The 27,410-nt window shown below is 39.5% G+C and overlaps 1 protein-coding gene across 1 annotated transcript in view; it reads right to left on the bottom strand.

Moving 5' to 3' along the window:
• The window catches only part of itpkcb (inositol-trisphosphate 3-kinase Cb), a 64,214-nt gene that overhangs the window by 28,380 nt on the left and 8,424 nt on the right, over positions 1-27,410 (bottom strand). The window contains exon 2 of the mRNA XM_061973084.1: positions 10,111-11,160. Coding sequence (XP_061829068.1) covers positions 10,111-11,160 — 1,050 coding nt within the window. The remainder of the gene's footprint in view (positions 1-10,110; positions 11,161-27,410) is intronic.

Below are 27,410 nucleotides of genomic sequence, written 5' to 3'. Positions count from 1 at the left end.
TATATACATATAATATATATATATATATGTATGTATATTATATATTATATATATATATAATATATATATACAGTGGGTATATATATATATATATATATACATACACACACAAACATGCACACACACATATACACATACATTATATATATATATATATACACATATCCGTATGCATATATATATATATATATATATATATATATATATATATATATATATACACATATCCGTATGCATATATATATATATATATATATATATATATATATATATATATATATATATATATATATATATATATATATATATATATATATACACATATCCGTATGCATATATATATATATATATATATATATATATATATATATATATATATATATATATATATATATATATATATATATAAAATATATGTATACCGTATTTTCCGCACTATAAGGCGCACCGGATTATTAGCCGCACCTTCTATGAATTACATATTTCATAATTTTGTCCACCAATAAGCCGCCCCGGACTAAAAGCCGCGCCTACGCTGCGCTAAAGTGAATGTCAAAAAAACGCTGCGCTAAAGTGAATGTCAAAAAAACAGTCGGATAGTTCAGTCAAACTTTAATAATATATTGAAAACCAGCGTTCTAACAACTCTGTCCCAAAATGTACAAATGTGCAATCACAAACATAGTAAAATTCAAAATGGTGTAGAGCAATAGCAACATACCGGTAATGTTGCTCGAACGTTAATGTCACAACACACAACACACAAAATAAACATAGCGCTCACTTTCTGAAGTTATTCTTCATTCGTACCGGTAAATCCTTCGAATTCTTCGTCTTCGGTGTCCGAATTGAAAAGTTGCGCTAGCGTGGCTTCCAAAATGGCGGGCTCCGTCTCTTCGAAATCATCGGATTCAGTGTCGCTGTTGTTGTGCAGCAGTTCTGTGAATCCTGCCTTCCGGAAAGCTCGGACCACAGTTGTGACAGAAATATCTGCCCAGGCATTTACAATCCACTGGCAGATGTTGGCGTATGTTGTCCGGCATTGTCTGCCCGTCTTAGTGAAGGTGTGTTCGCCTTCGGTCATCCATTTTTCCCACGCAGTTCGCAGTCGTGATTTGAATGCCCTGTTGACACCAATATCCAGCGGTTGGAGTTCTTTGGTTAATCCACCCGGAATGACGGCGAGGGTTGTATTTGTGTGCTTCACTTGTTTTTTGACACCATCTGTGATGTGGGCGCGCATAGAGTCATATATCAACATGGACGGAGCAGCGTGAAAAAAGCCACCCGGCCGCTTCGCGTAAACTTCCCTTAACCACTCGCTCATCTTTTCTTCATCCATCCATCCCTTCGAGTTAGCTTTTATGATGACGCCGGCTGGAAAGGTCTCTTTTGGCAAGGTCTTCCTTTTGAATATCACCATGAGTGGAAGTTAGCATGGCAAGCTAGAACCACAGTGAAGGATGACTTCTCATTCCCTGTGGAGCGAATATTCACCGTACGTGCTCCCGTTCCACAGTGCGGTTCAGTTGCTGTGAAATACGGTAGTAATCCGTGTGCGGATGGAGAGATTGCGTCTTTTTATGACCCGGATCGTTTAGTAGGAGCCATTTTGTGGTCTTTACAGATGTAAACAGGAAATGAAACGTACGGTGATATCCGCGCGTTTTTTCTTCTTCTTCCGGGGGCGGGTGAAGCGCTTCCTGTTCTATGGGGGCGGGTGAAGCGCTTCCTGTTCTATGGGGGCGGGTGAAGCGCTTCCTGTTCTATGGGGGCGGGTGCTTTCCTTGGCGGTTGCTTGCGTAGAAGAAGAAGCGCTTCCTGTTCTACCGGGAAAAAAGATGGCGGCTGTTTACCGAAGTTGCGAGACCGAAACTTTATGAAAATGAATCGTAATAAAGCGCACCGGGTTATTAGGCGCACTGTCAGCTTTTGAGAAAAATTGTGGTTTTTAGGTGCGCCTTATAGTGCGGAAAATACGGTATATATGATATATTATAAATATATATATACACACACACACACACACACACACACACACACAAACATGCACACACATATATACACATATCCGTATGTATATATATGTATATTGCAGAGTTAAAAGTGTTTAGTCTTTAGTCTCCCAAACACAAGCACAGGCTCCCTCTACATCCGTTCTGTTTCTGACACTTATTGTCAAGGTTAGGGTTAAATACCGAATTTATAATTATCTAATTTATTCACGTATTTTTTTTTATAAACAGCTTCCTTTAAATCTTGATGGTTAAGAATATGACAGTTAAGGCTGTTATAATGCTAAATTGTTGTTATGGTGGCGACAGCTTGACTGTAGAACAGATTAATTAAATTTATAATATTTCCTGTTGGAAATAATATAGATATAGAGTTTCCCTATATCCAAAAAACAGACATCAAATTTAGTATACAAATATAAAATAAGTTGGAGGGTTTTGTCAAACTATGTTGGGAACATTTTGTGTCATCGTAGAAATCACCACATTCAGAGTTACAGTAATGATTGGATTATTGTCATGTTTTCCACTACAGAGAAAGAGTGTTGCCAATTACTGTTCGCTTTTCCAACTAATTCAAATGGATTCAATTACATGACCTGCAGCTAGTGGGGGTGATGACTGTGACTAAAAACAAACCACATACTGCTCTTTAGTATAAAAATGCCTAAATTTAAATAAAACTAAAATAAGGTAAGTAGCATCTGTACGCTGGATTTTAAGTTTCAGTGTGTGTAATCTTATCTTGGTTTACACAATTTTTCCTCTTGTGTTCTGTTCCACTGTGTGTCATGCCATGCAGAGGGAAAATATCAACCTTTTACTGTAGGGGTTAAGCAGGCATACATGTACACCTAAATGTAAAGTCAAGCATCAGGGACAGCGTAGATAGTTTTGGTGCCAAGTTGAGATCAAGAAATGAAAAAAAAAAAGCACCATATATGGAAAAGACGTCGCCTAGCAACTCACTTTGCCTTCAGCCCAATTTTCCATGACACACACACTGAGCTCTAAATACGAGACAACATCAGAAAGAAGAGCGTGCACCCGTGTCTGCATGTATGAGCAAGTGCTGTATCTGCAGCCATCAGAGTGTACCAACTGTAACTGGTTTGGCCTGGACCTGACAAGGCGGCCACAGTAGCCTTTAAACACGCTTTCTCTTTCTCTCAAACTGACATAAGGGCTTTTTACTCAATTTTGAGGACAAATTGTGACCATTGAAGCCCTGCTCTTATCTGAAACTATTGAGACTGCGTCATCGTGTTTGTTACAACAGCTCAAGTGTGCTCAGGTTGCTCATTTCCTGCTATGGATGTAATAGCCAGTAAATGACTGTGTCCACTCATCAGCTGGAGACATTGAGTGTTCACTCGAGGTCAAGCACTATGTGGAGAAACGCAGACATGTGTCTGTTAACTTAACATAGTTTGTGAAATTAAAGTATTTATTTTATGACATGAGGTTTATATTTGGACATAAAAAACGAATGGATTGATGTTTCTGTTAGAGCAGGGGTGTCAAAGTCATTTTAGATGGGGGGCCACAGGGAGAAAAATCTACTCCCAACTGGTAAAATCACGGCATGATAATTTAAAAATAAAGACAACTTCAGATGGCTTTCTATGTTTAAAAATAGAACAAGCACATTCTGTAATTGTACAAATCATAATGTTATTGGGTTTGTTTTTTACAATTACCTGATGCGGTTAATAGTATATATACTTTATTTGTCGTTATTTATATTTTCTGAATAAATTATGTGATAATGTTCGTCAGTCAACTCATTGGTGTTAATTTTCAGTCTATCAAGATAAAAAAAATAATATCAAAATCAAATTACAGGATGTTATTTATGTAGTTTGCTCATTTTCCTCGACTGGTGCACTAACATCAAGTGGTTTATTTTGTACATCTGTAGTATCATCTACAAAGATACAAAGAATTGCTATTGCGACATCCAGTGCACACATTTAGAACAGCAGTTTCTTTCATTCAAGAATTTCGGGTTGATTTTTATACTTAGCAAACTCATCTCGCGGGCCTGATCCGGCCCTCGGGCCATACGTTTGACACCCCTGTGTTAGAGGTAGCCTGTATTGTTTTTATTTAGTTGCAGACCATGTCTTTGTCTTTACCCCTAAATGTTTCAATGTAATATGACAACGATTCAAGAAAACCTCAATTGATTATTGTAGTCTCCTATAGGGTTTCACGGTCTACAAAAGCAAATAATCACTATAGGGTGTCTCATTAGCGCTGTCAAAAATAATTGCTTTTGACAGCTGTGGCTTTCATCTACCTCCAACTGCGTGGCGCAGTGGAAGAGTGGCCGTGTGCGACCCGAGGGTCCCAGGTTCAATCCCCACCTAGTACCAACCTCGTCATGTCCGTTGTGTCCTGAGCAAGACACTTCACCCTTGCTCCTGATGGGTGCTGGTTAGCGCCTTGCATGGCAGCTCCCTCCATCAGTGTGTGAATGTGTGTGTGAATGGGTAAATGTGGAAGTAGTGTCAAAGCGCTTTGAGTACCTTGAAGGTAGAAAAGCGCTATACAAGTACAACCCATTTATCATTTAACTCTAGTTTGTATTGTCCCCACAAGATGGCAGTTGCTCCATTTGAAGTATCCAGCAACTGTATCTAAATCTCCACGCTATACTCCTCAGCTGCGGAAGCACATGCATGTTTGTTAATATTTATGATTTAGTACCTCAGTATTAAAACACCAAATTTCCTGTTCTTTGCAAAAATTAGCTTTAAAATACAAGCATGCCAATATTAACCAGGTTCCTACCCTGATTAATTTTGCTTTTAAGACTGCAGGCCACCGGAAGAAAGATTTGCACATCAACAAACGTTTAATTGCCATTGTCGTCAACACATGCAACATTTACCGCAGCAGCTCAGTTAGAAATAATATTAAATATTGTACTATCGGCGGAATAACGATGAGGCAGAATTACAATGCAAACGGTTAATGGTGCCCCCTATAGCTCAAAACCCGAACTACAGCTCTGAAACAAACTATACTCCCATTGCCTTAATATCATAAGAAAACATAAAAATACAAATCTACACAAATGGAGGAAAACAATGTAAAAAAAAAATATATATATAAGCCCTCCTTCTATCTTTTAGATATGTACACCCCAGCAATTATTATAGTATGTTCTGTACCCGTCTACCAAACCAATGCCAATAAAATACAGACAATCAGTAATCTTTCAAGGATGCCATAATTATGCACGATTAAAATGACTAAATGGTCAGGTTGGGTGGATTGTTCAGTAACAATAATTGGGAGTGGATTAGTTTGGGAAGGGCGTAGGCATGTGGATAATTATTTAACCTTCAACATGTGTGACGACAGAAATTAGAACGCAACACTAGGCAGTCTCCAGTAGAGGCATCTTGTTTTTACAAGGAGGTGTCATTCCAATAATTTTTGTTATAGTGTATCAAGGCTTCCTAACACGCGAAATCCTTCCTTTTCAAAAAGGTCTTCGTGTCAGTGCCTTGAGATTGCATTGATAGCCACTCTAGAGTAAATAACAACAGTGCTGAATTGGGAAGCGGGTGACAAAACAAGTCAAACTTGTGTTCAGATCTCGGGTGTCAATGTCGTTCATGAGGCACTTCACTTACTGTAAATCTTTAGTCTCGCTTAAATCTCACTTCACTTGTTGGAATTCCGTTAGGATTTTGTTTTTATATCCACCTTTTCATTTTCATATTATTGTTAATTGTTTCCTTAATGTATGCTTTTCTCTTACTTAAAAAGGTAAAACATTCAAATAGCAGCACGTGCAAATTGCGAGTGATGGAAGTGACATCGTCCAAGCGTATGTGCGGACAGATCGTGTCTCCTGGTACAGATCGTCTGCTGACAGGCGTTATCATGTCCATGTGGAAGGCTTTTCCTCATATCTAATGAAAACCCAGAATTTCAGAAGTGACCGTCTGAGTGCTCCGTCTCTAAAAAGTGGGGGTAACATGTAGGTAGATTTTTTTTGTTGATCTTTAAGATCTGGAGACACAAAGTAGTAATATTAATAACATTAATGGATTAGATTGATACAGCGCTGTTCGAGACACTCAAAGCACTTTAGAGTAAGAAGTGAGAAACCATCATTCATTCACTCCACCTTGACGGTGGTAAGCTACATTTGTAGCCACAGCTGCCCTGGGATAGGCTGACAGAAACGTACATGGCTGCCAATTTGCTTATGGCTTCTTTGACCACCAACAAACATGCATTCACATTGATACACCAGTGTAAGCGGCACTTGGAGCAAGGTATAGGTTAAGTGTCTTGTCCAAGGACAACGACAGTGACTGAATGGTGGAAGCTGGATTCGTAACAGGAACCCTCAAGTTTCTGGATGATGTTCTACCATCTGAGCCACCCCGTACTACTGTTTTAGCACCATTCAATAGTTTTTCATATTTGGGGACCTGTTAAACAGAGGACCTTTAAAACATTAAAGACACAATTAATCAACCTTTTATGATGACAAGAGTTTGACCCTGGAATAGATTGATTTGATTTACATTATTCTTATAGAAATAATGAATATTTGTTTCAAAAGCATCCTGAAACAGCTTGTGTTTGACCTTTAAGGTTCCACAGCAAAACCAAACTACAGTCAGCTGATAGCATTGGGTTGATCACAAAAGGTGGCATTGTCGAAAACACTCACTACGTTTCCATTCACTAAATTAGTCTGATTTGTCATTGAGTTTGTTTTTTTGTATTTTCACACCCACGTGTGAAGTCTAAGTGTCCACGCACTCTGTTGGTCGTACGGCATGTGCCTACTGTACACTTGGGGGTGCTATTTCCTTTTAGCGCGGTTAAATGAATTCCTTTTCCGGTTGACCTATGACGTCACCCTAGCCATTTGCAGATCCTTACAACTTGTTTTAACTGATGTCCGCTGTAATATTGGCACATATTACAAATATTACGTCTCTAATGGCTATCCATCCATCCATTTTCTACCACTTGTCCCTTTCAGGGTTGCGGGGGGTCGCTGGAGCCTATCTCAGCTGCATTCGGGCGGTAGGCGGGGTACACCCTGGACAAGTCGCCATCTATGCTGATGTTGAATAGCGGACAGCATCAAGAAATGCACTACAAACATGACGCTACTACCAAGAATGTATCGGGGCGGATGCCGGTCGGATGCAATGAAAGACCGACGGAAGAGTTTTTTCAAAGGAATTTTCAGACGAAAATCATGGAAACAAGACTTTTGAATGCCTTAAAATTCATCCAAAAGGCTGTGTGGATTGATGAAAGGAGTTTTAAATCCAAAGGAAAAAAACATTTGTGCCTCGACTGATATCCAGAGGAAGGTTGCTATTGTTCTGGACTATCTTGCCAGTTGTGCATAAAGTGAATCAGTTGGCTTGCACAAACGCAGCATCAAGAGGTTTGCGGACACTTTATTATTTGCCTTTAATATATCTGCTTCATTCTATTTCATCTCATTCGGGATTCCAAATTAAGCTGGCCTTCTACAATTCCTTAGCCATCTTCTTTAATAAATCTCTGTTTCTTTTTTTCTCCCATTGATGCACTTCAAAATGTTTTGTTCTTTTAGTTTCTGAAGCAAATAAACAGTCTCCTCTTCATTACAATCGTTGCTATGTTTTCATTGAATTATCTGCTTCCAGGTTGTTATAAATAAAGTTGATTTGATTTGATTTGATTTACCGCGCATTGAGACTGGCGCATGTGTGATACCAAGGGTCCTCTCCCGCCGCACACCCCCCTTGAGATATCTGGTTTCCAATCGCATAATCCAGGTGTGTTAGTCCGACTTTTCAAAAACCCAACACGATTGGATTAAGGTGTTTCAATGGTCTGTAGAAGGCTTATTTAAAACCGAACTATTTGAGAAGTCTGAAGTGTATGTACACATACTGACTGGTTTATGGCAAAGAAAGGATGTGTTGATGTTTGTGTTTCTTGTTTGCAGTTAAAGTCATCATTGTACTGTGACGAAGTAATGCGGCGGTTATTACCACAGATGATGTTGGCAGTGGAAACTTTAGATAGATCTGGGTTAGATGTGGCTTAAATGCCTTCCTCTCCTGTAGTCTACAGTAACTCTTAAAGCTAACTAAGGAAGTAATTCACTTTACAGCTGGTGTGTCCTTCCCCTGGTCAATTTTAGTTAACATGGGACAAATGTGATATCCGAGCAACATTCCCGCAGGCAGCAGTTGTACCATGTGCTTTTATGCCCCTGTGCAGGTGTGTCTAGTAGTATTAGTCATCACAATCTAAAACAGTGGTAAGTCTACCTCAAATTACCCCAGAGTACCCCGACTTACTACTGTAGTATTTTGAGAAACAGGCTGTTACTTGTTAAAATGGTGTTGTTTTTTGGGGGGCACCGCACCAATTAAATAGTTTTTTTTTAACTGTATTTCAATGGCAGGCGTCAATTTAAGTTATTAATGTTTTGAATCACAAATGAACTCATGGGTTAAAGTGTCACAGTATAGTCTTCTTTTTTTACATGAATATGTTTGTCATATGTATAAGATATGTATAACAGTGATTGCGAAAACAAAGCTGAGCATTTCAGCGAACTACACCAACTTTAAGTGCAAAATGACAATGGTGGTTCACTGCCCAACAATAACAATAACTTGTTGTCGATAGTGTTATACTCTTCCTAGTGAACAAGATTGTTGTTGATCATTTTAGTGAGCATTTTCATGCCTACCAAGTGTTTGAAAGTGACGAGCAGAGTGTCATCAGAGCAGACCTTCTTTTTACGTACAAGCCTTTTGACTTACAAAGTGCATATGGTGGAAATGAGAATCTCTATATTGTACTATTATTTACAATGTAAATGTGTCAATACAGTTGTACCCAATTTCCATGGCTCTGTAAGTATTTTTGTCCTGAATAAATAAGATTCTAAGATACTTGATCACTAAGTCTTGTGTGTCAACACATTTGAACATCTATACACACAGATGGTTAAGAGATTTATAGCATAATGGTGTTCATAACTTTCTGTAGCTTTGCAGGTGTCTTAAGTATTTTCATATTCAGTAAAATCATTTTTATACTTTAATTTGAATGTCAAATACCACTTTTAATGTTTTATGATACATTAAAGTGTGTTTTTACACTGCTATTCCTTCCCACTAGTAGAGTCAATTTGTGACATTCACAGTGAAAAAGAAATGGCAGTGCTAAAAAGACACTTTTGTGTCAATCAACAAAATAAATTGGTGTTAAAATTTAACACTTAATAGTGAAAAGGAATAACGCAATTCAGTGTTAAAAATACAGTTGTGTGTGTCAAAACAACACAGAAAGTCCATCCATCCATTTTCTACTGCTTATTCCCTGCGGGGTCGCGGGGGGCGCTGGAGCCTATCTCAGCTACAATCGGGCAGAAGGCGGTGTACACCCTGGACAAGTCGCCACGTCATCGCAGATAGACAGACAACATTAACACTCACATTCACACACTAGGGCCAATTTTAGTGTTGCCAATCAACCTATCCCCAGGTGCATGTCTTTGGAGGTGGGAGGAAGCCGGAGTACCCGGAGGGAACCCACGCAGTCACGGGGAGAACATGCAAACTCCACACAGAAAGATCCCGATGCCGGGATTGAACTCACGACTACTCAGGCCCTTGGTATTGTGAGGCAGACGCACTCCCCTCTTCCACCGTGCTGCCCAACTTTTTCCACATTCACCCGCTCACACACACAGATGGCGGGAGCTGCCCTGCAAGGCCCTAACCACAACCCATCAGGAGCAAGGGTGAAGTGTCTTGCTCAAGGACACAACGGACATGACGAGGTTGGTAGAAGGTGGGGATTGAACCAGGAACCCTCAGGTTGCTGGCATGGCCACTCTCCCAACTTTGCCACGCCGTCCCCAACGTCCCCACAGAAAGTGTCAAATATTAACACAATTAATGAGTTAAAAAATAAAACCATTGAAAGTGTTATTTTAACTAAGAACTATATAAACTCAGGAAAAGTGTTGATACTTTTTGAGTTGAAAAAACACCCCAGATATCGCTGTGTAGGTATGGGTAAAGAGGGCACTCACCGCTGAGCCATCGTCCGGGCTACACGAGGACCTGGTCGGAGACAGGCCGGACTCGATGTCGCTGCCGGCGAAGTCGTCCTCGGACTCTTCAAAGGATGAGACCGAAGACAGGCCGATGGAAGAGGAGTTGGACAGTTTCCTCGGCGACCGCATCAGAAACGGGGACCCTCCGCAGCCGCTGTCAGAGCAGGGAGACTCGTCGTCCGGGTGAAGCTCAAAGGAGGACCCGCTGCGGAAGGTGAGCTGGTTGGGAGACTCCTGGGTCCGACTGGGGCTGGGGTCCCGCGTGATGATTAGTTTCGGTATGGTCCCAGGGAACGTTCGAATACGAGTAGGCTCATCAGTGTCAATTTGCATTCCGATATCCGCTACGGTGTTTGCGTCTTCGGCACTTTTCATCAAATCATTCACTTCCAACACCCCACTGTCCACAACCGCATCTAAGCTTGAACAAGTCCGCGAAGTGTCCCCCCCAGTCCCGCTCAGCCCTCCTATACAATGCTGGCTGCTTCCCCGCAACTGCTGCTCTTCCATGGTGTCCGATGCATGGTCCTCCTGCCCGGCTATCGTCTCCTGGAAGCCCGCAGCTCTATCTTCGCCACTCCGCCTTTCAATACCTAACACATGGGACGGATCAACAGTCCTTCCAACACCCGCTTGACTGCTTGCATCTTGGCCCTCCAAAAAGCAACCCGCGGCGACCCACTGCTCTTCTGCCGCGGGCACAGCCTCGTCTCTGGGTAACTTTCCCTCCCTGTGTTCGGCTGCTTCTTCGGCTGCGTTTCCACAGTTCTGCTCCTCTCTCGTCGGGCTGGAGTCTCGTTTTCTCCTTCCCAAACACGACAAGGCTTGTCTTTTCATAAGGTTCCCGTGCAGCCGGAGAGGTCGACGCTTTCTCCCGCTCCCTAATCTGCGGCTGTCGAGCGAGCGGGTCGCCTGGCTTGCTTTCCACAGCGCTCCGCCGGGGGTAATGGTGCCGTGCGAGGGAGTTGAGCGAGTTTGGCCCATCCCGCTCGCCGTAGAAGGGGAGCAGCTCCTGACACACCCTGGCTGTGGGTTACGAAGATAAAAAGTTGAAACCTTATGCATCGTGACAGTACAGTACAGCAAAGCATTATTAGTCATACTGTCCAACCTCGGAAATTCTCACGTCCTTCCTTCAGCCTTCCTGCTTAAAGCCACTGAGGAAGCAGGGAGACTTCACTACTACACTGAAGTGAACATTTACTTGATTACACAAATAATTTCACTTTTACAGGAGGCATGTTTATTAAAATCACAGATGTCAAACTCGAGGCCCGGGGGCCAGATTTGGCCCGCCAAATCATTTTATATGGCCCGCGAACGCCAGGAAATACGTCAATAAAGTATTACTTTTTTACATTTTCACAAAAAACAATAAATATACTGCTTTAAATTGAATCAATTTTACACTTGAATATTAACCAATATTATCATACTCTTTAAGCCTGCTCAGTGGATTTGTGGTTAAAGTGTCCGCCCTGAGATTGGTAGGTTGAGAGCAATGTTCCCTCTAATTTTTCATCTGTGTGAGCAAACGCACAAACTCCCTGAGTGGAGCACATGCGAGCAACATAAGACACGTGCACACTGTCGCCACACCAGCGTCACACCTGTACCAAACCTGACATCATAACAATTTAAATGTTTTATTAAAATAATTTTCTGATATAAGTGATTTTGCCCTCTTACAATGACAATAACAAAAAAACATGTTTTTCATGACCTATGTCAGGGGTTGGCAACCCGCGGCTCCGGAGCCGCATGCGGCTCTTTGATCACTCTGATGCGGCTCAGCAGCTTACTTGCTGAACCCCCCAATTTTCCCGTGAGACTTCCGGATTTCAGTGCCTCTCGCAGAAAACTCCCGGGATTGATATTCACCGATTTTCACCCTTACGGCTATAATAAGGGCGTGCCATGATGGAACATTTGGCACTCTCTACAATCTGTATTAACAGCGTGCCAGCCCAACACTTGTTATACAATATACATCTTCTGCTTGAACACGTACGTGACAGCAAGGCATACTTGGTCAACAGCCACACAGGTTACACTGACGGTGGTCATATAAAACAACTTTAACACTCTTACTAATAATGCGACACACTTTGAACCAAAACCAAACAAGAATGACAAACACATTTCGGGAGAACATCTGCACCTTAACACAACATAAACACAACAGAACAAACACCCAGAATCCCATGCAGCCCTGACTCTTCCGGGCTACATTATACACCCCTGCTACCACCAAACCCCGCCCCCACCCCAACCCTGCTCCCCCCCCGACCCCCTGTCTGTGCGTCGGTTGAGGTGGGCGGGGTTTGTAGCGGGGGGGGGGGGGGGGTTGTATAATGTATCCTGGAAGAGTTAGGGCTGCATGGGATTCTGGGTATTTGGCCTGTTGTGTTTATGTTGTGTTACGGTGCAGATGTTCTCCCGAAATTTGTTTGTCATTCTTGTTTGGTGTGGGTTCACAGTGTGGCGCATTATTAGTAAGAGTGTTAAAGTTTTTTGTTTTTTTTATACCGCCACCGTCAGTGTGACCTGTGTGGTTGTTGACCAAGTATGCCTTGCTGTTACCTACATTAGCAAGCGGAAGCCCCATACATCGTGTGGCAGATCAGGCACGCTGACTGTAGTGAGTGCTATATACTGTACCATCACGGCACGCATGACGCTGACAAGCTCCATTCATTTAAAACCCGCGTGCCGCACCAGCTTTCAAATTCCACATAAAGGTGTGGGCAGCGTGTCTGAGACCCCTGGTTATACATAGCACAAAGCAAAAAAAAAACTTTGTATGCAGTGTTATTAAATTTAAAATTTCAAAAAAAATTTGCGGCTCCCATTGTTTTCTATAATTTGTGAAACTGGTCAAAATGGCTCTTTGACTGGTAAAGGTTGCCGACCCCTGACCTATGTGGTAGTATTGTATGTCTGGCTGCGGGTCCTGCCTTTAAAAGAAATGTTACCGCTTTCAGAGATTAGATTTAGTTCCTGAAACTTTCTGTCTGTAAAATACATCTTTTTATTAGCATTTATGAAATCTACTGACAATATTTCATGAATAATATCCTTAGATTAACATTCTTAATAAATGGCAGTAAAATAAGCACACTTCTGATCGAGGAGTCAGAGTGTTACAACCTGGCATTTACACATTGTGTGGCATTGGGGTTGTCCGACTTTTTGTGTGGCCATAAACGCAGCACTGGCTAAGTGCCATGATTGGTGCAGGTGAGACAGAGCGAGCGGCTTCTGTTGATATGACGGCTGACAAAGTTGGTTTAAGCCTGGTTTGTATGGCAGAAAATTACCAGTTTTTATAGATAAAAGTTTTTTTTACTCATGTTTTTGGTGTGGTTACAAACAGTTTTGCTCAATAAAGTGATTGATGGAATTCCTGTCCGTAAAGTGTCTCGACAGACGATAATTGAACTGTGTTGACAAAGATTGTTTTATTCATTGGGGCCACTCTTGTTGTCACTTGTCACTCACAGAGTTGCATTGCAAAATCATACAGAATAAATTGTAATGTGTTTATTTTGTTTAAAGTTCAGATGGGATTTTTGATTTTCTGCGCGGCATTAATATGCTGTGCGCAGAGGACGCGTGAGCAGTGCGCAATTGCGCAGGCGTGCACCTTAGAGGGAATGTTGGTTGTGGGTTCAAACCGGCCAAGTCATACCAAACACTGTAAAAATGGGAGCTGTTACCTCCCTGCTTGGCACTCAGCATCAAGGGTTGGAATTGGGGGTTAAATAACTAAAATGATTCCCGAGCGCGGCCACTGCCGCTGCTCACTGCTACCCTCACCTCCCGGGGGGTGGAACAAGGAGATGGGTCAAATGCAGAGGGTAATTTCACCACTGTCACACCACGGTGAGGGATGTCTTGTCTTGTTTTTTTCTGTCTTGTGATTTGCATGTTTTAGTTTGAAAAGTAACTCTCCTTTCGTTTCAGGTCACTTGCCCCTCCTTTTGTGTCATCAGTCTGACGTCATCCCTGTTCCCTGATTGTTTCCACCTGTTCCCTATTACCCTCATGTGTTTTATAAGCCCACTCCTCCCTTTGTTCTGTGCCAGATTGTCTCGTTTATTCGTGCTCTCTAGCATCCATGTCCATGCCTTGCCTTACCCTGCCTCGTCTCTTGCTTATGTGCCTTGATCCCGAATCCCTTCTTGCTATTTTGAGTTTTCCTTTCTTCCTCCTCAGCAGAGTGATTTTTTGTTATTTAGTTTAGTCAGCCGAAGTGGTGAGTTATCAAGAATTTACGGCACCACATTGTTTTACAGTAAAATCTGGCAGCTCAGTCGCCAGAATTTAAATAAAAAACAAAGGCACTATTTTTCCGTTGTACCGTATTTTCCGCACTATAAGGCGCACCTAAAACCTCAAATTTTCTCAAAAGCTGACAGTGCGCCTTATAATCCGGTGCGCCTTATATATGGACCAATATTGAGCCACAACAGGTCTCGCAACTACGATAAACAGCCGCCGACTTAATTTTCCCCCGTAGAAGAAGAAGCGCGCGTTGCATGCTGGGATATATGACTGCGCGAGGCGTGCCGTTTCATTTCCATTTGTGTGTTTATGTAAAGACCCCAAAATGTCTCCTATTAAGAGACATGCTTTCAGGAAGGCAGGAATTGTCACTGAACTGCTAGACAACAGCAGCGACACTGACTCGATTAATGAAGACTTCCGTCTCGTCGAAGACGTCACATATCCCAGCATGCACCGCGCGCTTCTTCTTCTACAGGGGAAAATGAAGTCGGCGGCTGCTTACCATACAAGAAGAAGCGTGCGGTGCATGCTGGGATATATGATTCCGCGAGGCGTGCCGTTTCATTTTCATTTGTGTATTTATGTAAAGACCCCAAAATGGCTCGTATTAAGAGACACGCTTACGACGCAGAGTTTAAACTCAAGGCGATCAGTCACGCAGTAGAACACGGGAATAGAGCAGCAGCGGGCATGTTGGATGCCGTATTCGCCCAACTGTTTAATTCAGACACTGAAGAAGAAGAATTCGAAGGATTCGTGGATGAGGATAACTTAATAAAGTGAGCTTTACATGTTTATTTTGTGTGTTGTGTTGTGTGACATTAAAGGGGAACATTATCACCAGACCTATGTAAGTGTCAATATATACCTTGATGTTGTAGAAAAAAGACCATATATTTTTTTAACCGATTTCCGAACTCTAAATGGGTGAATTTTGGCGAATTAAACGCCTTTCTATCATTCGCTCTCGGAGCGATGACGTCACAACGTGACGTCACATCGGGAAGCAATCCGCCATTTTCTCAAACACATTACAAACACCGAGTCAAATCAGCTCTGTTTTTTTCCGTTTTTTCGACTGTTTTCCGTACCTTGGAGACATCATGCCTTGTCGGTGTGTTGTCGGAGGGTGTAACAACACGAACAGGGACGGATTCAAGTTGCACCAGTGGCCCAAAGATGCAAAAGTGGCAAGAAATTTGACGTTTGTTCCGCACACTTTACCGACGAAAGCTATGCTACGACAGAGATGGCAAGAATGTGTGGATATCCTGCTACACTCAAAGCAGATGCATTTCCAACTGGACTGGACAGATCAGCTTTCAGGAAAAGAGAGCGGATGAGGGTATGTCTACAGAATATATTAATTGATGAAAACTGGGCTGTCTGCACTCTCAAAGTGCATGTTGTTGCCAAATGTATTTCATATGCTGTAAACCTAGTTCATTCGTCGAATTCGTCCTCGCTTTCTCCCGTGTCGCTGGCTGTCGTGTCGTTTTCGTCGTTTTCGCTTGCATACGGTTCAAACCGATATGGCTCAATAGCTTCAGTTTCTTCTTCAATTTCGTTTTCGCTACCTGCCTCCACACTACAACCATCCGTTTCAATACATGCGTAATCTGCTGAATCGCTTAAGCCGCTGAAATCCGAGTCTGAATCCGAGCTAATGTCGCTATATCTTGCTGTTCTATCCGCCATGTTTGTTTGTATTGGCATCACTGTGTGACGTCACAGGAAAATGGACGGGTGTATATAACGATGGTTAAAATCAGGCACTTTGAAGCTTTTTTTTAGGGATATTGCGTGATGGGTAAAATTTTGAAAAAAACTTCGAAAAATAAAATAAGCCACTGGGAACTGATTTTTAATGGTTTTAACCCTTCTGAAATTGTGATAATGTTCCCCTTTAACGTTTGAGCAACGTTGAGTTATTGATATATTGTTATTGCTTTGCACTATTTCGAGTGTTACTATATTGTGATTGCACTAACGTTTGATTTATCGTAAAAGTATCAGACTGGTTTGTACGTGTTTATTGAATGAAGGAAAAGTTCCCCTCCACTATGTGATATAAATGTTGCACTACAGGTTATACCTTGCTGTTGTTAAAAGATAAACAAAACACCACGTCACTGAATTTACCCCGGGGAAAATAATAAAACAGCTTTTTATTCATTATGGGAGTGAACGGAGTTGTCAGAACGCTGGTTTGTAATCTATTAATAAATTCGACTGACCTATCTGACTGTTTTGTTGACATTCCCTTTAGCGCAGCTCCATCTCACGGATGCATAACGTAACCCCAGCCTCTACTGTAGCGTCTATTCTATGCGCCTTATAATCCGGTGTGCCTTATATATGAACAAAGTTTTGAAATATGCCATTCATTGAAGGTGCGCCTTATAATCCGGTGCGCCTTGTAGTGCGGAAAATACGGTAATATGTTGTAAAAAAAACACTGTCAATTTTACATAAAAATTCTGGCGACCAAGCTGCTGGATTTGAACATTTAAAAAAACAGTAGTACTATTTTTTTTCCATTCACTGTAAAATGTTGTAAATAACATTAACAATAATATTATACAGTACAATTCTGGAGATTGATTTGCCATTGTTTTACTGTAAAAAAAACAAACAGTAGTTTTTTCATTTAGCATAGTGTGTTTTAAAAACACTATATTTTACAGTATAATTCTGGTGACTGAGTTGCCAGTTTTTTACTGTAAAATCTGCAGATTTTTTTTTACAGCATATGTCATAAATATAAATGATAATCAAATACATAGGCAAAATGACATATTATTCGCTGTTACAAACCGCCCTCTGAGGGCAGCCATAACTGCAATTAAAACAAGTTTGACACCCGTGATTAAAACATATAATTCCCCGAGGAAGATTAATAGGCTGAAATAAGCAAAGCATTAGTCATACTGTCCAATCTCGGAAATTCTCACATCCTTCCTTCAGCCTTCCTGCTTAAAGCCACTGAGGAAGCAGGGAGACTTCACTACTACTTCGAAGTGAACATTTACTTGATTACACAAATGTCAAAAAAAAAAAAAAGCTCTTTTAAAAAAGGCATGTTCAGTAAAATCAAAGGTGTCGAACTCAAGGCCTGTGGGCCACATTTGGCCCGCCATGTCATTTTATATGGCCTGCGAAATACGTCAATAAAGTATTACTTTTTTACATTTAGACAAAGAACAATAAATGTACTGCTTTAAATTTAATCAAGTCTAAACTTTATTATCCAATATTGCAACAAATTATATTATCATACTTTTCATTATCATGAAAATAAATGCTTAAATATCAGCTTGACTTATGATTTCAAAACAAGTTACCCATCAAATTGTAAAAATGACAGTATATATTTTAAATCACAGTGTTAATATCGCATATTACTGTAAATGTAAAAATAAACTTAAAAGTAAAATTCTGGCGACTGAGCGGCCAGTTCTTTACTGTAAAATCTACAGTTGTAGTTTGTATGGTTTATTATTGTTGAATAAACAGCACCACATTTTTTTTGCAGTAAAAACTGGCAGCTCAGTTGCCATAATTTAAATGAAAAAAAAAACTTTTTCCGTTTCCAGTAATATGTTGTAAAAAAAACAGTAGTACTGTTTTTTCCATTTACTGTAAAATGTTGTAAATAACGGTAAAATTCTGGGGATTGATTGAAGTACTTTTTTAAAATTTACAATAGTATGTTATAAAAAAAACTGTTATGTTATTTTGCGTAACATTGTCAATGCAAGTCTATGATGTCTCAAAACTTTTACTTCACCAATACAGAAGATCCAAGGGAACACTAGTCAAAGATCCATCAGTGACAGAAGTGCTCTGATGTTTTTAGGAATCTACTACGGCGGCGGGGTTTGGAGGTAGCGGGGGTGTATATTGTAGCGTCCCGGAAGAGTTAGTGCTGCAAAGGGTTCTGGGTATTTGTTCGTTGTGTTTATGTTGTGTTACTGTGCGGATGTTCTCCCAAAATGTGTTTGTCATTCTTGTTTGGTGTGGATTCACAGTGTGGCGTATATTTCTAACAATGTTAAAGTTGCTTATACGGCCACTCTCAGTGTAAACTGTATCGCTGTTGATGAAGTATGCTTTGCATTTACGTGTGTGTGTGCGTACAGGAGCCGCTCATATCTTGTGACTGGGCAGGCACGTTGTTAGAAGGGATGAAAAGCGGACGTGACGTCAGCTCGTAGAGGACGTTAAAAGCAGTGCCTGCAGGCACGCCCCCAAGACTGTGGAATACGAGAAATAATGACTGATGAACACCTTCGTTCGATAATGAGGGTTGCCTCAGCTCAAAGCCTGAGCCCCGACATTAATGATTTAGCATTCAAGAAAAGATGGCAGGTATCTGGCTTGGGCACATCAGATTAGATCAGTGTGTTGCAAACTGAGCCGTTTAAAGTCCTGAATGGTTGTTTTTTTCATTATTTTATTTTCAAATGTATTAGCCTGTGGAAAAAGTTAATGTTGATATTTACCTCAGAAGGCTGCAAATAGAAAAGAGGCATTCAATTTTTATTTAAATGGTATTTGATATGCCATTGATATTTTTTAATTATTATTATTATTATTTGAAACTCGATTTTGCATGTCACTATAAAGTTATATAAGCCTCGCTTGTTCAATATTTAATGCAAAACTTGTTAGGGTCCCTATTAAAAGGTTAATTTGTTTAACCTTGGCCCCGCAGCTTTGTTCAGTTTTAAATTTTGGCCCACTCTGTATTTGAGTTTGACACCCCTGCTCTACAGGTACAACATTCCTGCTGGCTTTAGGAATCTCCTACAAAAACACTAGTCAAAAATCATATATATATAACAGGAGCGCTATGATGAAGTTTTGCGGGTCTACTAAAAAATGCTAGTCAAAGTTTCAGTGACAAGAGCATTCTTATTGTTTTAGTAATCCACTGCAGAAACCCTAGTCAAATGACATGAGCGCTCAGATATGTTTTGCCAAATTGACTACAACCACACTAATAAAATCTCCTCTATATCGGTGTTTCTTAACCATGGGACTGTGGCCCATTGTTGGGCCGCAAGCGCCGGACGAAAAAAACATTAATACTCAGTTGTAATACAATTTTCCACCACTTGTGGCAGTAAAGACAATATCAAACAAAAGAAACACACAAACAAAAGTCTGGATCTTAAGTTATAGAGAAGTTTCTTAAAGGGGACCTGCACTTTTTTCGTTCACTATCATTATGAGAGACAAGAACACACGTCTTCTTTTTTTAGGATTTTGAAGATGAGAAAAAACGCTCGCAAGATGCGACTAATGAGAGTCAACATTGTAGCCTTTAAAGCCCTCTAAAACAACTTCAAAACCCTCCATCAACGTTTTATATACACACATATAATGTAATAACAGGCATGATCATAACAATATGTAATATGTACAATATTTACCGTATTTTGGCAATTTTGTGCACAGCAGGAACTAATTCTTTAGCACATTTATTTCCGTTTCCATAGCAGCGCAGGCAATGAAGACTAATATTTTTTGACAAATTAGCATTGGCAACCTTATCTTATTGAAACTAAATATAGGGAGGATGAACTACTGCTTATTGAAGCGAGCACGAAGAAGAGGCTGAAACGTTTGAGCAGACGGAAGCCGAGAGAGCGCGACATGGTCATGCTACAAATGTGGAACTTTGAGCCAAAATATGCCAAAATAAGGGATTGTTTACCCAAATGAACTGGACACGTCCCCGGCCAGCTGGACCAAACGGACAACTGTCCATCAAGTAAATCCCTATACTATTGATCATGATACATGCAGCACATCACCGTACACTACAGTGCATATGCTGTTGAGCGAGCTGTGTACAAACAAAACATGTAATGTGGGCTACAAACAAAACATGAAATGTGGGCTGATACTTTAAAGATACTGTAATGTGATTGTCCATGTTTTTCAGTCAGTACAGATTGGTATCTTATCGCATTGTTGTGCATTACAAACTCAAACACGTTTCGTGCCGACGTAGAAGCTCGCTTATCTCTTGCTGTAGTTAGCTTCTACAGCTAATACATTGTGTTAATACGCCAGAAAAAGAGTTCCTCAGTGTACGCTCTTGCAATAACTATGTCGCTACAGCTTGCTTGCTATACAGGTTATGGAACGTACATGAAGTATTGTTGACGGTTTTTGAATGCATTTTTAAAGTCATTTAGGAGGTAAAATGGATTGCTCTCATTAGCTGCATTGCTAACCGCCAAGAACGAGCCGATTGTATATGTTAGAATGCCCCAAAAAAATGGTCTTCTTGTTCCTCATAATGATTGTGAACGATAGGCAAAATGTCCCAAAAAAGTAAATGATTAAAATGAAAATTGGAATATAACAAGATTCTATCAATCGGCATCCTAATGACAGCAGACATTGTACAGTAAGTGATGTTTTTTTAGAATAGAATAGAATAGAATAGAAAGTACTTTATTGATCCCTGGGGGAATTATTATTCACATGTGAATAATATAAATACAGTCTACTATACAGCATTTTTCACATGTGAATAACATAATACAGTCTATTATACAGCATTATTCACATGTGAATAATATAAATACATTATACATTTACAGTACATGTACAGTCAAAGGGAACATATGCATTACACTGTCGGTATGAAGGACTTCCTGTGTTGTATTTCGTTTTTATTTGTTTTATTTGTATATATAATTTATATTAAATATACAAATTATTATAATATATAATAATTTGTATTATGTTTGTTGACGCTCATGAAGTCTGCATTGAGTGATGTAGTGGGGGGGAAAAAGCGAACACCAGGATGAAATTAATGCTTAAAATGATCAAAATACATAAATATTAGATGTTATTATAAATGTCTCCGTGACTACATTACATAGATACTTACATCATGTATATAAAACAATAATGGAAAGTGTTTGGATGTTTTTAAGGGCTTTTATAGGCAGAATAGAGCGATTCCCATGAGACTTTTGATCACATTTGTTTAATATTTAGAATGCATAAAAAAAGAAAATCATATGTGTTCTTGTCTTACATAAGGATTGTGAATGATAGGCAAAATTCTTCAGAAAGTGCAGTTCCCCTTTAAGTAGATTAGATAATATAATTATTGAGTACAATTAAAATCAAGAGTAAGATTACTAATTCAGTGTTGATATTTCCTCTGTAGTGGAAAAGTTAGGCCCTGAGGTCAAAAAGGTCAAGAAGATCGGCTCCCTATGACAGAAGTGCTCTAATGGTTTTAGAAGTCTACTGCAAAAAATGCTAGTCAAAGTTTTTGTGACAGTAGCGCTCTAATGGTTTTAGTAACACACTGTTAAAACATAAGTCAAAGATCCATCAATGACAGAAAAAACAATAATAAAAGATATTCTATTGCTGGGTTGCAAGCACGTGACCTATAGGTGCACTTCCAGATTTGATTTGGGGGGCAAACATTCAACATAGCTACTGTTTATTTAGCACTGGCTGCACTGGTGTCAGTGTATTATAAAGCTTTAGAAGGTCAATATATAAGACAGATATAATTTAACTTCACTTTTTTTTTTTTTAAGTCAATGGAAAACAGACTGAAAATGCTGCAGACATGCTCAGTTCTCGCCTTTGGAAAGTGTTCCAAGGGTGATGTTGGTAAAAGTTATTTTGGACTTCCTAAGATAGTCATAAAAGAAACTAAATTGTTACAACAGTGTGAATGTTGTCTGTCTATATGTGTGGCCCTGTGATGAGGTGGAGACTTGTCCAGGGTGTATCCCGCCTTCCGCCTGAATGCAGCTGACGCCCTCTTACGACTTTTAGTACATAATGACGTAAATAACCATCATAATTAGCTATCATTGTACAAGACCCAAAACCAGTGAAGCTAGCATGTTGTGTAAATGGTAAATAAAAACAGAATACAATGATTAGCAAATAATTTTCATCTTATATTCAATTCAATAGACTGGAAAGACAAGATATTTAATGTTCGAACTTTTTTGCAAATAATCATTAACTTAAATTTAATGGCAGCAACACATTAAAAAAAAGTTGTCACAGGGGCATTTTTACCACTGTGTTACATGGCCTTTCCTTTTAACAACACTCAGTAAACGTTTGGGAACTGAGGAGACACATTTTTTAAGCTTTTCAGGTGGAATTATTTCCCATTCTTGCTTGATGTACAGCTTAAGTTGTTCAACAGTCCGGGGGTCTCCGTTGTGGTATTTTAGGCTTCATATTGCGCTGCACACTTTCAATGGGACACAGGTCTGGACTACAGGCAGGCCAGTCTAGTATCCACACTCTTTTACTATGAAGCCACGCTGTTGTAACATGTGGCTTGGCATTGTCTTGCTGAAATAAGCAGGGGCGTCCATCATAACGATGGCAACATATGTTGCTCCAAAACCTGTATGTACCTTTCAGCATTAATGGTGCCTTCACAGATGTGTAAGTTACCCATGTCTTGGGCACTAATACTTGTGTATTACCTGGCAGGTAATACACCCACTTATTTCCTAGTAGGCCACTAGGAAACTTTTTTCCTAGTGGGTTAGAGTTAGAGTGTCCGCCCTGAGATGGGTAGGTTGTGAGTTCAAAGACTATAAAAATGGGAGCCATTACCTCCCTGCTTGGCACTCAACATCAAGAGTTGGAATTGGGGGTTAAATCACCAAAAATGATTCCCGGGCACAGCCACTGCTGCTGCTCACTGCTCCCCTCACCTCCCAGGGGGTGGAACAAGGGGATGGGTCAAATGCAGAGGACAAATTTCACCACACCTAGTGTGTGAGTGTGAGACAATCATTGGTACTTTAACTTTAACTTTAAATGCTGGCTTTTGAACTTTGCGCCTATAACAATCCAGATGGTTCTGTTCCTCTTTGTTCCGGAGAACACGACATCCACAGTTTCCAAAAACAATTTGAAATGTGGACTCGTCAGACCACAGAACACTTTTACAATTTGCATCAGTCCATCTTAGATGAGCTCGGGCCCAGCGAAGCCGGCGGCATTTCTGGGTGTTGTTGATAAATGGCTTTGGCTTTGCATAGTGGAGTTTTAACTTGTACTTATAGATGCAGCAACCAACTGTGGTTACTGACAGTGGTTTTCTGAAGTGTTCCTGAGCCTATGTGGGGATATCCTTTACACACTGATGTCGCTTTTTGATGCAGTACCGCCTGAGGGATCGAAGGTCCGTAATATCATGGCTTACGTGCAGTGATTTCTCCAGATTCTCTGAACCTTTTGATGATATTACGGAGCGTAGATGGTGAAATCCCAAAATTCCTTGCAATAGCTGGTTGAGAAATGTTGTTCTTAAACAATTTGCTCAGGCATTTGTTGACAAAGTGGTGACCCTCGCCCCATCCTTGTTTGTGAATGACTGAGCATTTCATGGAAGCTGCTTTTATACCCAATCATGGCAGCCGCCTGTTCCCAATTAGCCTGTTCACCCGTGGGATGTTCCAAATAAGTGTTTGATGAGCATTCCTCAACTTTCTCAGTCTTTTTTGCCACTTATGCCAGCTTTTCTGAATGTTGCAGGCATCAAATTCCAAATGAGCTAACATTTGCCAAAAATAACAAAGTTTTCCAGATCGAACGTTAACTATCTTGTTTTTGCAGTCTATTCAATTGAATATAGTTTGGAGAGGATTTGCAAATCATTGTATTCTCTTTTTATTTACCATTTACACAACGTGACAACTTCACTGCTTTTGGGTTTTGTAAAACTTTTGCTCACAATTAAAAGCAAACATATAGCGGAGAGATGGCTCGTATCTAAAAAGAAACAAAAGTCAGAAGGTGGGGGCACTAGTAAGCCAATGTGCTACTGTATTTAGCATCATGCGTTCTACAACACATTACACACATTCATACCATGTTGAAGTTTCTTAAACAACACCGCTCATGTGCAAGTATACTGCATTAAGAATAAAAAAAAGTAGATAAATCAATAAATAGGTTTTATTACAAACTTGATTGTGTTGTCTCCTTGTGTTCATTTGACGAGAGTAACAGGTTAACCAGCAGCCACATTTATTGGCGTTTTTTGTTGTTGTTTCAAGAACTTTTTTCTCTTTATAATGGACTATCTTAGGAACTCTGTAATAACGTTTTACAAAACTCTTATTGGAACGATTTTCACAGGCAAGAACAAAATGTTTGCAGTTGTCACTTGAATTCTTGCCTCCAATACGCTTGTTTTTCTCCCCTGTGTGCCTGAATCCGAGGCGACATCAAGTTGTTAAATTTTATAGGAAAAAAAGCAGATAAATGGGTTTTGAATGGAAAATGGGAGTTTACTTGTATAGCGCTTTCTACATTCAACGTAGGGGTTGTATTATAATAGTGCTCTGATGTTTTGAATAAATGCTATTAAAACGAGTTAAAAACCCTCTATGTAACAGGATTGATTGGCTGTTTTCCAAGGACCTACTTTTAAAATTTTGATTAGTCCAAAATGCTGTATATGACAGCCCTTTTTTGCTCTTTTTAGGCCTCTGCTCCAAAAGTTCTGAACTAAACTCAGGTTTAATGTTATTTAAGGGCTGGGTTTGCCTTGTAGGTCAGTTAATAAGGAAATACCTAAATAAAAAGACAATGGGTTGATTCTAGATTTAAATAAAAGGCTCATCGTCATGGAGTATCAGGCCTGTTTGCAGACATCGATTATCGGGGCTCTCCAGTTGTTGACCTGGAGCTTTCGTTCTCCCTAATGTTCCTGTTAACATCACTTTTTCTGGACTGTCTTTTCTGTCTTCAATAGGCTACAGGAAATAAAGAAGTATTTCAATGAATCACAATAGGCGCGCCTGCAATTAATGGTAATTTACATTAAAGCAGCAGCAATTAGCTACTTTACGTATTTCTTTTATACATGGCTCAAAGAAAACTGGATTATCAACTCATAGTCACGTTAACTATAATCCTAACACTTACGTACACTAACATCTCCAGTGTAATGTAAAATAGTAGTCACCTGATAGTACAATGTAGCTCAGAACAGAAACAGGAAATCAACGTGCAAAGCAGTGTCAGAGTGAATAAAAAAAGGATAAAAAGTAAACCACTGTATATGAAAAAGAAGTCAAATTTTAACAACTGAATGTCAAAATGAGCATTATGAGAGTACTATTACATATTTGTTTAGGTCTAATAGGACAACATCCTCTTCTTAACGCTTTACATTTTTGATCATGATATTGCAGCTTTAGTTTTATATTATACATTCATCATTGATATTACAATACAAATATTTTCATTAGAGTTTAACAAGACTTCTTTAGTAATGTAATTGTTCTATTCTTGTAAAATTGTGATTTTTAAGAAGAAGAAAGAAGAAGAAAATATTTTGCGCCCCCCGAGTATCACTTGTCTATAAACATTGTTGTAAGTACTGTACACCCCTGCAAAACACTGTATCGTTGTTAAAGTTGGAGAAAACAAAAAAGACAAAAAATATATAGATCAACTTACAACTAAGTATAACGTTATTAACATTACTTTTTAGTATGTGTGCCTCAAATTAAACCAAAAACAAAATCATTATTTAAACTATAAACATTTTGTGACCGATTTGGGCCATTTGATACTGAAATATAAAAATAAATAGACTCCATAAATAATAATGAATTAAAAATTGATCAGCAACATTAACTCAGGAGCACATTTTTTAATCTACAAAACAAAAATGAATAAAACATTTTGTGTTGATTATTTTTTAATAAATGAAAATGAGGAAGTCATGATTAATGGCTATAAAGAGCACATTTTGCAGTGCACAGCTTTTCAAAGCAGGGTTTGAATCATGACACTGATAAAGCATATATTGTTTACCCCCCAGCAACACACCACACCCCCCACTTCTATATTTGAAAAAAAAAACATTATATTTTGACTTTATAATCGTAAAATTCCAACTTTACCACAAGGCATTATTACTTTCTCTATAACACCTCTGATTTAGGATTTATTGTCGTAAATGCGCATCTTAATTCTGAGAAAATACAAATCTTTTATTAATTATAGCAACTTCACATGAACAAAAACATCGTATTGACTTTTTAGTAATATTCTTATTATACCAGTAAATTTTAGTAATATTTTGACTTTAAACTTCATACCGTATAATTGATTCTGCACAACAACTCAGCTTTTAGTTTCGACAACAAAAATACAGTGGAGTGGACCAACAATTACAATATTTATTGCTAGGACTAGGGATGTCCGATAATATCGAGCTGCCGATATTATCGGCCGATAAATACTTTAAAATGTAATATCGGAAATTATCGGTATCGGTTTCTAAAAGTAAAATGCATGACGTTTTAAAACGCCGCTCTGTACACGGACGTAGGGAGAGGTACAGAGTGCCAATAAACCTTAAAGGCATTTCCTTTGCGTGCGTGCCGTCTGAGTCACATAATATCTACCAGCTGTTCTCATCACAAATTAATGCAAGGCATACTTGGTCAATAGCCATACAGGTCAGTGAACCCACACCAAACAAGATTGACAAACACATTTCGGGAGAACATCCGCACTGTAACACAACATAAACACAACAGAACAAATACCCAGAATCCCTTGCAGTACTAACTTTTCCGGCACGCTACAATATAATATAAAAATTAGGCATAATAATGTGTTAATTCCACGACTGTATAAATCGGTATCGGTTGGTATCTGTAATTAAGAGTTGGACAATATCGGATATCGGTAAAAAAGCCATTATCGGACATCTCTAGCTAGGACTTAACATGACGTTAGTTTATTTGCACAATCAGGTCTTTGTAGTTATATTTAGGCATAGTGACTACAAAAGAACACAAACTCATGCCATCTATTGTCCTTTCTTTATCTTTAGTTCTGCTCAAAAACACTACTAATATAATAGAGAAACACAGAAAGAATCTCAAACAAATCAAATGTTCAATCCAAAATGTTACAAAGTGATCAGTGTG

Source organism: Nerophis lumbriciformis, linkage group LG17 (genome assembly GCF_033978685.3).
Source record: "Nerophis lumbriciformis linkage group LG17, RoL_Nlum_v2.1, whole genome shotgun sequence".
Lineage (NCBI taxonomy): Eukaryota > Metazoa > Chordata > Actinopteri > Syngnathiformes > Syngnathidae > Nerophis > Nerophis lumbriciformis.
Note: the sequence above shows the minus strand (reverse complement) of the source record. Positions and strands in the feature narration are given on the sequence as shown.